Source organism: Primulina tabacum, chromosome 9, assembly GCF_025594145.1.
Source record: "Primulina tabacum isolate GXHZ01 chromosome 9, ASM2559414v2, whole genome shotgun sequence".
Taxonomy (NCBI): domain Eukaryota; kingdom Viridiplantae; phylum Streptophyta; class Magnoliopsida; order Lamiales; family Gesneriaceae; genus Primulina; species Primulina tabacum.
The window spans coordinates 34,353,280-34,367,329 of NC_134558.1; the positions used below are offsets into that span (position 1 = coordinate 34,353,280).

At 34.0% G+C, this 14,050-nt stretch overlaps 3 protein-coding genes across 3 annotated transcripts; 2 read left to right on the forward strand and 1 right to left on the reverse strand.

Moving 5' to 3' along the window:
- The first annotated feature begins 2,432 nt into the window (after nt 1–2,432).
- Nucleotides 2,433–6,652, forward strand: LOC142555428 (putative transporter C405.03c). Its single transcript, XM_075666285.1, has 8 exons — nt 2,433–3,065; nt 4,348–4,743; nt 4,894–5,111; nt 5,264–5,331; nt 5,427–5,528; nt 5,792–5,909; nt 5,993–6,128; nt 6,221–6,652. Exons 1-8 carry the CDS (start codon nt 2,985–2,987, stop codon nt 6,281–6,283), a joined length of 1,182 nt encoding a protein of 393 aa, XP_075522400.1. The 5' UTR covers nt 2,433–2,984; the 3' UTR covers nt 6,284–6,652.
- Nucleotides 6,653–7,981: 1,329 nt separating this feature from the next.
- On the forward strand, nt 7,982–10,651 carry LOC142555429 (ER membrane protein complex subunit 7 homolog). The gene is made up of 7 exons (XM_075666286.1): nt 7,982–8,155; nt 8,247–8,290; nt 9,286–9,394; nt 9,647–9,710; nt 9,799–9,915; nt 9,995–10,094; nt 10,286–10,651. Exons 1-7 carry the CDS (start codon nt 8,079–8,081, stop codon nt 10,381–10,383), a joined length of 609 nt encoding a protein of 202 aa, XP_075522401.1. The 5' UTR covers nt 7,982–8,078; the 3' UTR covers nt 10,384–10,651.
- A 314-nt stretch (nt 10,652–10,965) lies between these two features.
- LOC142556609 (protein DELAY OF GERMINATION 1-like) lies at nt 10,966–12,198 on the reverse strand. Its single transcript, XM_075668083.1, has 2 exons — nt 11,612–12,198; nt 10,966–11,522 (listed from the first exon to the last, which is right to left on the reverse strand). Exons 1-2 carry the CDS (start codon nt 11,976–11,978, stop codon nt 11,128–11,130), a joined length of 762 nt encoding a protein of 253 aa, XP_075524198.1. The 5' UTR covers nt 11,979–12,198; the 3' UTR covers nt 10,966–11,127.
- Nucleotides 12,199–14,050: the final 1,852 nt, after the last annotated feature.

Genomic DNA, 14,050 nt, shown 5'->3' on the forward strand with positions numbered 1-14,050 from the left:
AGATTTGAGAATATGATATGTATGTGCTCAAGAGTTAAAAATGCGATGAGTTTTTATAAGCATTTTCTGGATTTAACAGATATTGTGTGTATAATTAACCCTTATTCTTACGATTAAATAAGATACAAATAAATGCAAAAAATTCGAATTGAATATAATATTTGATTGTTGCAATATAGTTATATATTTAAAATCACGAACGATTTATATAAGGAATTGTTTCAATATAACTTAAAATATTAACTTTTTTAATAAATTGTTGCAATATATGTAATTATTTTTTACATTAAGATTATATAATTAAACTGGCTTACATTTTTTTAAAAAAAAAAAACTTAATATGCATGTATAAGCACGAATTGCATGCTAATTTCTACTATTGACGTATAAATTGACAGGTTTCCAAAATCTCGTTAATTAATTACTAAGATTATACACCTATTAATTGCTAGTAACTTGGTAAAAAAGCCAAATCGTTACCCGTCTGTTTCCAGATTTATTGTACAGTTGTTCACTTGGAAAATTTGAAATTAAATAAAGGTGGCCGATTTCATGAATAGTTTGGAATCTTTATTAATTAGCATATATTGATGAAAAATCTTATATATATTTATATATTTATATATTTATATATATATTAATATTAAGTAATTAATTAATTAATTATATTTATATATATATATATAATTAATTAATTAATTACTTAATTTGTGCATATATCTTGCCTTTTGAAAAAGAAAAAAAATCGTTTAAGATTTCCAGATGGATGATCCATTAATTTTATTGGATTTATTGAACTAGATTACTTGAGTCATAATCTTTGTTACGTTAACAATTAACATTGGGTTGTCATGTATGATGAATAGGTATTTTATGAGACGGTCTCACAAACCTTTATCTGTTAGACGGGTCAATCTTACCGATATCAACAATAAAAAGTAATACTTCTTAGTATAAAAAGTAATATTTTTTCATGGATGACCCAAATAAGAGATATGTCTCACAAAATACGACCTGTGAGACCGTCTCACACAAGTTTTTACCGTCGTATATATCAAGTTGCAATTGTTACATTGATAATAACTCTACACGTGACAATATTATAGAAAATGTGACAGACGATTTCTCATACGTGATGCATAACACTGTACATGGATGATGGGAAATCTCCAAAATAAATTATAAAATCATAAATTTAATGTCAAATGAAATCCAAGAATGAAGAAAGACGAGTGAAATTTGAAAACTAAAATCTATCCGATTGAGCTATTTTATTCAAATAGATCGATAGGGACCTGGAAAATATTTTTTCGACCCGACTTGTTCGGGCAGACTCAAATTGGGTTGTCAACACCCATAAAAATTTGGTGATTGGGTGATTTGATCCGGAACCGCCCGTTAAATCTAATACGAAATAGGCCCATTTATTGATCCGGTCCAACTAAGCTAATATTGGACGGAATTAAATTTGGGAATCTGGATTCATTGTTAACCAACCAAGAACAATCCAATTTAGTGATCCAACAAGGTTAGAATCGGGTCGAACCTAGCCATTAGTTTGACTCAAATTAAACAATTATTTTGATTTATATATTCTTTTATGATCATTTTTTTTTTTTGGAAAATTATCTTCGGGACATCTAATAAGAATAAAAGGATAAAACAAAAATTAAAATTTGAAAAGATTGTGTATCAATACTGATCGAATAAGGTTAAATTTTGAAATTTGTCCTCATTTCCCCAATTTTTAAATACAAAAACTTGTGTGAGACGGTCTCACGAGTCGTATTTTGTGAGACAGATATCTTATTTAGGGTTATCCATGAAAAGTATTACTTTTTATGCTAAGATTATTACTTTTTATTGTGAATATCGGTGGAGTTGATCCGTCTCACAGATAAAGAATCGTGAGACCGTCTCACATGATATTTTAATAAATTTCGACAGTTAATTGATTAAGAAGAATACTCAATTTTTTGGTTAATTTGATTCGATTTGTGTGGATGTAACTTGTGTGAAGAGTCACTGTTTGATTCTATTCAAATCTATAATAAAAATAATATATATTTTTTATAGATAATCAGAAATTTTTTTAAAGAAAACTGACTCTTTGAAGTTACTTTCAGTGATACAATTTTGTAAAACTGGGAGCGCTAAATTCCCCAAGATTTTTTATGGATGCATTGTGTGAAATGCAATGATTACTATTCCATCGAATAAAAAAGGAATTCTAAAATGATTCTATTTATGTATTTTATTTACAGAAAAAGAGTAATTAAATCTTGAAACCGATAGAAATGATTGGCTCCAATAACAGTGTTGGTTGAGTTGGAAAAATCTACCACCACGGGAGCTTGTGGTTGCGTTTTCAGCTCAAATTCCCTCTTATTTTAGCGGGCGAATGAATCGTGGGGAAATTTGGTTGAATTTAATACCAAAAAAAAAAAAAAAAAGTACTCGCGTGATGACAAAGACCTCTTGCCAGTCAACTGAAATCCACTTTCTTTTGGAGTTTTTCTCAAATTCTATGAATGAATAATTATTATTCTTCTACCAAAGTTGACATTCTTGCTGGTTTCTATACGTATACATGGATTGGACACACACACACACAAAAGAGTCACAAACCTTTATTTGGCATAATTTTCCCTCTTTTTCACCTTCGATCCTCTGATTTTACTCCAACCATTTGGCTTCTCTCTTATTGTCCCAAAAAGAACACATCTTTCACTCGTTTCTTATGGGCATTCGCCATTAATCTGAAGATTTTGGTATTTCCCACCAACCCTACGAATCCATATTCGTCGGATGATCTTTGATTTGGATTTTCTTTTAGCATTTTATCCTGTCGGTTTGGCAATCGTGAAAATCTCGACTTTGTGGCGGGACGAGGTCCGTGACGTGAAAAGATCAGATCTTTATTGATTTGTTGTGTTCGATATCAAGACTGGGATCTTGGGTTTTTTCTTCTTCTTGGATTTGTGATGGGGTGGAGATACAAGGCCGGCCTTCTATTGATTGCAGCTGTTGTCATTATATGGGTTACCTCAGCAGAGGTCACTCAGGTCAAATTTCTTTCCCATCTTTTATGTTTTTTCAAGCTTTAACAAACATCTTAAATTCCCCCTCTTAGTTCCAGGTGGTGTTGCTTTCCTAGTCTTGTGTTCTGGTTTTGAGTTAAATTTTTTGTTGATTTGCGAGTATCCCAATTTCATGTGCTCTATGTGGTGTTCATTGCTTGGTTTTGATGTTGTTGGCTTTTATTTGTTCTACAATTTCTTTTGTTCCTCTTTTTTCCGAGTTAAATATGTTTCTGAAGTTCCCATCTTTGTATTGATGCCGCGTATCTTTTTTCTGGAATTTCCTTATGGGTCAATTGAAAACCTCTGACAAAAGTTAAGTCTGTGTATGATCAAATTGTTGTTTTCCTTATCTGGTAAATGTGCTTTGGCTGGAGTTTATGTCGTCTATCGGAAGATTGCATACTTGGCATTGCTGCCCACATTTTCCCTTGTCCGTCTTTATGTACATTACTATGCAACAACTCAGCTTAGATATTGCAACACGGAATCCAAATGCATTATTATTGCAAATTATGTGGGGTTGTGGTGGTTCGTGCTCTGTAGTTGTGAACTAGCACGAGCAATATTTTTTTTCCTAATTATCGACCTATGTTAAAGGATTTCATTATACAATCATCTTGTGAAATGATTCTCACAAACAGTAAGTGGTACATGGTATTACTCTCATCTTTTATTCAGAAAACACTTCTTTGTCACCACCTAATTCATCAATTTGCCAATACTGGGTAGAGTAGAGCTGGCACCTCTGCATTTATCATTCGTCCTGTCCTAGATAAATCTAGCTCCTTATGATTTTGTTGGCGAAAAGTTGTATGATTCTCTCGAGTGTACGGGCTCTTGCAAGCGTGACACTATGCAATGGGATTTTGCTGGCATCTACTTCATTAATGTTCTCATCTTAAAACACTATTAACCCAAGTTACTGGAGAATCATGTTGTGTTGTCTTATAAATCTTATCATACTATTTCCGCAAAAGATGTGGGTTATGGGTATTGCTGGTGGATATCTATCTAAAATTGGAAAACTATATGACAATGTTGAATGTATGGAGTTTCTATTTGCGATTCTCCTAGTCGAGAAGTTATGTTAGACTGTGCTAAATAGTTCAATTTATTTCCTGAAACTTGCTTGTCCTTGTGTGTTTTTCAATAAAATATTTTCCATAGCTCTGAAATTGCCGGTTTGAAGAAGTTAGGCCATTGTTTTCATAATCAAAATCTTAGTTATTAGGCTGTTTTCTTTAACGGATGGTGTTTTCAACAGGATATTTTCACTGACTATAAGCAACCATTTGCCGTGACATATCTGGGAGCTTCTATGATGGTGATATATCTCCCAATAGCATTTGTCAAGGATTGTATATGTAGATTCCTGAAGAGACGTTCAGGCAAAAGTGGTCAAGGGGTGAATGAGGACTCGTGTTCTCCACTTGCCTCTCCTTTAAAATACATTGGGGGACAGAAAATGTTTGAACTGGAAATTCAGGGATCCCTGACTAGAAAAGACAGTGAACTGGATCTGTCTGCCAATGAAGAGGGACACCCTTTGGTTTCCAGACATGTAGATGATGCTAAAAATTCTAGAAATGAAAAAGAAATCACAACCAAGGAAATTGCTGCTTACGGATTCTACATAGCCCCGCTTTGGTTTCTCACCGAGGTATTTCCTTTAACCATGAGCTTGTTACAAATTGGATTGTCTCAAGACTGATTTTTACTGTACACTTTGACCTACTCGACGAGTTTATTTCACCGTCACTCTTTACGTTCCCTTAATTTATCCACATTCTTTTGTGTCCCTCTTTTGCAGTATTTTTCGAATGCTGCTCTTGCTCGTACAAGTGTTGCCAGCACTACAGTTTTATCTTCTACTTCAGGACTTTTTACTCTCTTTGTTGGTGCTTTTTTGGGCCAAGATTCCTTAAACATGTCAAAGATAGTTGCTGTATTCGTCAGCATCACTGGTGTTGCCATGACAACCTTGGGAAAAACTTGGGCTACCGATGAATCACAACTAAATGCATCTTTGTAGGTCTTTCCATCTCTTTGTAATCATTGACTTATAAATTCCACAATGCTTATACACATGAGCTTTGATTTCATTTTTATTCCTCTGCATGTATTTGCAATTTGATGTTTCAGAAAATAACGAGTGATGGTTCTTTTTTGTCCTTGTACAGTGGCAAACATTCTTTTTCTGGGGATCTTTTCGGCCTTCTATCAGCTATGTCATATGGCCTGTTTACAGGTGTGGGATTGTCCAGCCTAACTATACCTTATGATTAAGCAAATTAAGACTATCATGTCAAACATTTAATGAGTGTGTCCTTTAAAATGATGCAGTACTGTTGAAGAAGTTTTCTGGAGAGGAAGGGGAAAGGGTTGATGTGCAAAAGTTGTTTGGTTATATTGGATTGTTTACGCTTGTGGCACTCTGGTGGCTTGGTAAGTGGTCTATATTATTTGATATTTTATGATCCAAAAACCTCGTTGTTAGTTTTCCTTTCTCTCTTTTTTGCGTTTTAGGCACTCCGGTGGCTTGGCAAGTGGTCTATATTATTTGATATTTTATGATCTAAAAACCTCGTTGCTAGTTTTCCTAATTTTTTTTTTGCGTTTTAAGGTTTTATCACTACATAAACAGACGGGGATCAGTTTACCTTTTTTCTTCAGCACTTTTTAATTGGTTTGCTTCATTGTTATTTCAGTGTGGCCATTGACGGCTTTGGGTATAGAACCCAAATTTACAATTCCTCATTCTGCCAAGATGGATGAAGTTGTTATCGCTAATGGACTTGTTGGAAGCGTTATTTCTGACTATTTTTGGTGTGTGGCGCTATTTTCTTTCTGGTCATGATCTTAATTCGAGTTGGGATTTTTTTAATTACAAAATCAACTGTTCTTATTAGGGCGTTGTGTGTCGTCTGGACAACACCACTGGTGGCCACATTAGGCATGTCTCTGACCATTCCGCTTGCGATGGTGGCTGATATGTTGATTCATGGTCGTCATTATTCTGCTATATATGTACTTGGTTCGGTTCAGGTAAACGAGAAACAGAGTATGACCATACAGTCTGCACTCTTCCAAAGTCCGTTTGTGGGACTAAAACTGATTTCATTCTGTCCCGTTTGCAGGTATTTGCAGGATTCGTGATTGCCAACCTTTCTGACTGGTTTTCAAAACTTTTTGGCTTATAGTATGTCCTGTTAAAAATTCAAGCTTGGATATAGAGCAACATCTCGTATCTCCTCCATTGGTTTATGTACGGCTTTAGATCGACACAACGTAATATTCTCGTGTGCCTAAGCTTTGCAACTGGATTTGATTGCTGCATCCAGTTAGTAGTTACTCGTGTCTCTATTATTTTTACATAAATGTATCGATTCTTCCTCTTGAAACCTCATTTCTTAATTTTGGTCAGAAATAGTCTTTTTTAGCTTCCATGGCCTTGAAGAAACTTGTGTGAGCTCCCTTGTACACATATTTCAAAGTGTCTATTACCTGTCGTTAACTTAAGCTTTGATGAAATACTGGTTTCTTTGTATAGTTTTTGTATTGCTGTGTAATTTGCTGAATTTTTGTTTGTAACTGCATTCTCCTTCGTGGACCAATATACAATATTTCATGAAAAAGTAATGTCACTCTTTTTTTGGTCATCAGATCTATATTGTGATAATAATCTTTGTAATCTATATCTTCCTTTTTTGATAAACCAAAAGACACGAGGATAACTGTATGATAAAGATGAGAATAAAAGTCATTATAGTCAATTCTGACGCCAAAGATTCATATTGATTAATAGTATGAACAACATTGTTGTGTCCAAGCCATGTTGTGATTCTGCCAGAATAAACTTGCTCTTGACGAGATAGTTGGAGCGTAACTAACTACGCAAGACACTGAGCTTGAGCGAACAAAATCATGCTCATTTGTTTCATCAGGCGCAATTGCTCCCACTTTGTAAACATTTGAACCTCCGATCATTGCTGTCTGTATGAACATTGATTTTAACGACACTAATTACTCGCACGAGTCATATCATCTGCCGATAGAACGAATCGCCCTTAAAAAACCATCTAGTTTCTAGACAGCCATGTAATTCACGGCAGGGGTGTTCAAATTTCGGATAAAATCGAAAAATCCAAACCGAAAAAATCGAACTGAAAACCAAAATTTATAATTCAGATATAAATGTTAATAGTAGATCTAATGTGAGACGATCTGATCAACCCTACCGATATTCACAATAAAAAGTAATACTCTTAGCATAAAAATTAATACTTTTTCATGGATGATCCAAATAAGATATATGTCTCACAAAATACGACCCGTGAGACTGTATCACACAAGTTTTTGCCAAATGTAAAAACCGAAATTTATTGGGTTTGGTCTCGAATTATATATGTCAAAACCGAACCAACCGAAAAAACCGAAATTTCATTAAATTAATAATATTATTTTTATTATATATTTTTTGAGATGATATCAGTGAATTATGAATTATTTTGATTAATATTTAGTTGATTGTTGTTTATGTATTTCATTTAGACTTTATATTTAAATGTTTTACTAAGAAATCATTTAAAAGATATCATATTATATTTTACAATATATTTATCTTATTAATTTAAATAATTGTATCAAAACCAAAATAATCGAGAATCGAATCGAACCGAAGAAAAATAGTTCGGATATCATATTATATATTTGTAAAACCGAAAAAATCAAAATTAAAAATTAAAAACCGAATCGAATCGACCGATGAACACCCTACTTCCAAGAGCGATCGTGTTTTCTAAATTTTTAAAAATGAAATCACATATCAATATTCTATTAAAATATTATTTTATCAATAAACACATTTTTATTTTTATTTAAAAAAAAAAAAAAAACAAGCAGCCAAACACAAATCAATGCCTGGAACATCGAAGGAGATCCCCCCTCTTTTTTAGATTTCGTTATTTTCATTCTCTCTCTTTCCCTTTCTCTTCCATGGCATCGAGTCCCTCTTCGATCTTTCTGTCGCTGTTCTTACTCCTTTTGCCCTGTGCACTCGGGATCTCTGATAAGTAGGCGTCTGTCAGTTCGATTTGCGGTTTCCTTGTGATTGATTCGATTTTCATGAAAAATAGTTTCTAATTGGATGTTGATTTTGCCCAGGAATGAAGAGGGATTCAGCGTCAATGGTAAAGTTAGATTTCCAGGTACCTTAGTTTCCTTTTAGCAGCTACGATGAATTTTGCAATTTGTAATTTTTTAAATGGTTAAGTTTTTTTTTTTTGACGATTCTTGCTTTGATATCTTCCTTTTCAGTTTTTGTTTCCAGTCACAGGTACCAACAGCTCATATATAGCTAACTTCGTCTGATTTCTCGAGGTCTTGTTCATCTTTTAACTTGAGGAAATATGGAAAGCGTTGAATCTTAGAAGTTAAGAATAATACGAGGTTTATCAGACGAACAATGGCGAAATTATGTAGTTTCCTTGTCAGTTACAGAACCTCGATTCGGGGTTAGAAACATCATAGTTATTGTCACCACTTATTTTCGCCTTTTTTCTGTTGATTGATTATCAAAAGGACGTGCTTTGGTATGTATGGACAAGAAAGGAAAGATTTTTCCTAATGAAATTCAGCATTTAAGAAAGCTATTTCAATGTATTTACATTGCCTGGTTAAAAGGCCAATTACTATTTGATGGGATGAGGGCAGAACTTGTAAGTTACGCAGATGAATACTTTTGAGATCTCGTGTCCACCTTAGGTAATAGAGGATAGAGACCTGGCCAAATTTTGATACATGCCACCAAACGAGTGATAAGAGACTTGACTTTCCAAACTTGAGAGCATGGAGGGGCATTGAGTATTATACTTTATGTTTCAAGGAAAATTATGAAGTGTCCATGTTAAGTTTCAATTTTTAGAAATAAACTCCATCATAGGAGGGACACCCCGTGGTTTAATATCTGATCTTTATTGCATAGTTCTCATCTGAGCTTTTTGGTTGTGGAAACAAAGTGTGCCTTTCAATCATGGGAGGAACACACAATTGCTTAACATATGTTCTTTACTACATTATTTTCATTTGAGTTTTTGTGTGGGGTACTGCGACCATGAACATAGTTTTTTTTATCTTGTATTGTCCTTGTCCTAATGTTTTATGGAATTTTTTTCAACTCAGGGATTGATGTTTTTTTTTAAAGGATATAGTGCCACAGGATTTGGTCTCTCGGCGAAACTTTCCCATGTCAAAGTCATACTCAATGGTGGCCAGAAAGTTACTTTTTTGAGGCCAGATGGATATTTTTCATTGTATCCTACACATCTCCTTGTTTCCATCTCACTTTTGGGGCTTGGAGATGCATTTGACAGATCGTTACATACAATAATGGTTTTCTTTTGTTTGATCTGAAACTTTTCAAAACGGTGATAGTTTGTGACTTGCATCATCACCATGTCATTACTATATTTTTTGTGAAAACTTAAAATATTCATATTTCTGAAAACGTTGTAAAAGTCGACTTATTTGATCTGAATATTGTTCTTTAACCATTATCCCTCAAGCCATAATGTGCCCGCAGGGACTCATCTTATTGAAGTGACTGCAATAGGCTATTTCTTCTCTCCGGTAGGTTACTGTTTTCCTGTATTCGATTTGTAATAAGTAGATTACAGATATAGTGTTATGTATTGTCATTTATTTTCTCGGTTGTCAGATTCGAGTTGATGTCAGTGCCAGGAATCCTGGTAAGGTCCAGGCAGCGTTGATGGAGACCAGAAGAGTATTGACAGAGCTTGTTTTGGAGCCACTGCAAGAGGAAAATTATTATGAGGTTAGATCAAACACTTTATTAGATTATTTGATATTCGATGCTTCAGTTCTTAACGTTTTATCCCATTTAAATCTTGCAGATAAGAGAACCATTTTCTGTAATGTCCATCTTAAAAAGCCCCATGGGTTTGATGGTTGGATTTATGGCGATTGTGATGTTTGTGATGCCCAAACTTGTGGGTAAGTTTGTGATTTATCGACACATTCTGTTTCCATTTAATACTTGCACCTGAACATTGTACTTGTATTTGGGTCATTAGTATTTTCTTCATTTTCATCATATGATCTATATATTTGTGGATATATCCCCTTCTTGTTTTTAGACATCCCATATCGTAGAATGCCATCAAGTTTTATTTATTCTGGAACAGATCCTGAAGAACTTAAACGAGCCCAGGAAGAAATGGGAAACCAGGGTGTTCCCTCTCTTGCAAACTTTCTGTCCGGAGCCCAGCAAAGGAACAATTAGAAACCGAAACTGTGACTTTTCATCAGCGGAATCCACAGAAAATGGCTTGTGGTGAGGATTTTGAAATTTGGTACAATGAATTTGGACTTTGTATGATATTTAGTTGAGACAATCAAGAATGACAAGCAGCCTCAATACGCATTTGATGAATTTGATGTAATCCCGGTTGTTAATTTTTAGCTTTAAATCTCGTATGTAGTCTCGTACAAGAATGGCATGTAATATCGATTTTGCGCATCTACAAAGTTACATGTCCTTTTAGCGTTCACCTGAATTTTATACTTGGTTGAAAAGCTTCTTGTACCTCGGCAACTCAAAAGTCCACTGATTATCATTTTGACTCAAATGGAATATCGAATGGTTATGAGGTGATTATTCTAATAAAAGAATTAGCACTATTCAAAATTTAAAAATAATAGAACATTCAAACACCATGTGTATGTCTTTTTTTTATATGTAGTACAGTGTATAAATTTAATCATCGTTTGATCTTCTTGCCCTTCTTGCTTGGGTAATTAAAGCTGACGGTTGTTAAGCTTGTGGAAAATAGTTAGCTATTCGGACTGACTGCTGCATATTTTATTCAAGGAACAAGACAGGCGCCACCAACTACAATCTATCGATCAAGAAACAAAAACTAGTGAAATCTTGATCCAAGATTTCATCAAACGAGACAAAAAATAAAAGAACGCCAACACTAAATCATAAAGGGTTGCTCCAACATTACATATCCTCTGTTAAATCCTACTCCCTTGCACGCTCTCGATCCTTTTCAATACCCCACGCCCGAACACACAGTCGAAGTTTCTTGGCAGCTATTATGTAGTCAAGAGCTTGGGCTGGTGTGAGTATTTTCACCAGTTCTTCGTATGTTTTTAGCCTCAACTCATCGGCTTCTTCAATCATACACACCATGGCCTCTTCGATCTTGCTGATTGCTTCTGTAGCCTCTTCCTTGAGCTTGTATTCTGGGCTGGATTTTCTCGCGATCAGGGCAAGCGGCATATCTGCTATTTCTTGCTGCAAACTAGCTAGTTTAGTCGACAGCTTTTCTTCATCTGCTATTGTTCTTCTTTGTAAACTATCGGTTGAAGAAAGCTGGATAGCCGAGAGCACAGGGAACTCGCTGCTACTGCCATCTGTTGATTTTGAGACCAAAGTGAAATGAATCAAATATTTCTTCAAACCATGTTGGTCAACCAAAAATAAATAAATACTGGCACCGAACCTTGAAAAAACTGGGAGAGCCTGGAGTCTATTTCAGAACCACATAGTGCGTAGAACAATCTGAAAAAGGAAGATGGCCTGCAGCCTCCCATCCAAGAAATCGAGTTCTCGAACGTGGTGCGCCAGCTCTGCGAGAGGAAACCGCAGACATCCTTGCGGGCGAGGCTGCGGCGCCTGACGGCGTAGTCTTTAAAGTTGTGGGCAATGTTGTCGAGAAGTGAAGCCATTTCCTCGTCATCAGTAGCGTTTTGATCACTTTTGTTTAGGTTTAGGGAATGCTGGAGAAGGTCAGAGAGTTCTTGTTCTTGCAGACTCATCCATTCCTTGTACATGCATGGAAGCACGGTCCTATCATCACTATTTCCCATAATTCAAGATTAAGAAAATATTCCGCTAATTCGGAATGAACGAAAACTTGCAATAACCTGAATATATATATTCCCCGCCGTTTCGAGGTATGAAATCTAGAAACATCTCGTGACTTCGACATCATTCAATCTTGAATCCAAAGGGCAAAAGACGATCTTACAAGAGTGGACACGGGAGATGACGTAATCAATGGATCTTATATTAAATATAAGCCAAACTAGAAGATCAATTATCTGATTGACCTCGTGCTCCTATAAATCAACCGACAAAACAACAAAAATCCAATTAATGTTCTTCTCGGGACTGTAACATACTTCACGAACAAACGTCAGAGACAATTGGAGATTACCTGATAAAAACTTTACGACGGTAAGTCTAACTATCACCTCTAAAATATAATAAAAAGAAAAGAGCTTTTGAAACTCAAAGGCACTTTACTTTCAATATAACAAATGATTGGTATTTATAGATAAATTGAGATGGACTTAAAAATGCAAATGAACCCCCCTCTGGAACTAAATATTACAAGTAGACATTATAGGAGCTAAAAATATTAGCAATCGGGGCACTTATCTTTTTTTTCTGATCGATCTTGATGCAATTATCCACAATTAGCACTTAATTAATTAAAAATCCCAAACTGATCAATGTTAACGTTTACTTTGAAGGTGTGAATATTTTTCATTTTAGCTTTTAGTGTGAAAAAGACGTGAATTTTCCAGAAACTCGTGAAAGTTGATAAGAAAATAAATTATCTGATTTTGATGAATCGTAGCAGCGTTTGGGAAATGGTGCACCAGCTGGCAATCGGTGATCATCTCTATGCAAATAAAGTGAAAATTGTAATTTTTTACCAAGATAAATTAGTTTGTTTCGATTTTAGTTATCTAATTTATCAAAATTTGACATCAAAGCAAACATTTGTGTGAAACGATCTCACAGGTCGTATTTTATGAGACGGATATCTTATTTGGGTCATCCATGAAAAATATTACTTTTTATGCTAAGAGTATTACTTTTTATTGTGAATATCGATAAGATTGACCCGTCTCATAGATAAAAATTCGTGAAACCTACTCTTTATTAATCATATGTTATTTGTAGCAAGTTAAATATAGCCTTCTCTCGATGAATACAGTAGTTGTGTATAAGTTAACTTTATAAATATTTTTTTGAGCTAGGGGAGATGTTGCCTTTAACTTTATGAATTTATTTATTTTAATTAAGGAACATATTTTATTATATATTGTCTTGAACCTAATATTTTATTTTAAATTTAAGAATTTTGTGTCAGTTAAATTATACTTAAATTTTATAATATGATTAAACATGTATGTGCACGCAAATTCGTTTTGATTATACTAACAAAACAAAATTTATAATTATTGTATTAATCATTTATATTTTATCAAGAAAATAAGTTACTTAAGAGAATATATATAAAATTTTAGTTTTGATATAATATCCCTCCACTGTATCCATACAATATATATTTAATGAAAATAATATTGTCAAAATTTTAATAACTTAACATAATATAAATATATAAATTTTGTAAATATTTTATTATTTATATACCTATTTATACAAAACAAAAATTAAACTGACAACTTTAATTTGTGTTTAAAATTTATTTGGATTTGTTGGGGAGTAAGTGTCTTATGAGACGGTATCACGAATTTTTATCTGTGAGATGAGTCAACCATACCGATATTCACAATAAAAATTAATACTCTTAGTATAAAAGTAATATTTTTTCGTGGATGACCCAAATAAGAGATCCGTCTCACAAAATATGACCCGTGAGACCGTCTCACACAAATTTTTGCATTTGTTGGGCATGAAAAAGTTAATTAATTAATTTTACGTTTGATTATAATGGCGAAAGGAGCTTTTCTTCTTTCGAGTAAAGATGTTTGCTTTTGAAAAAGAAAAAAATTAGAAACACTATACGACACAAATGTAATCAAGATATGCAATGTGTCAAGTTAAATTTACCCTTCCAAGAAACGAAAGGAAAGACAAAAGGAAGCTTTCTATTTGAAAAACACATCTTGATTTCGAGAGATAT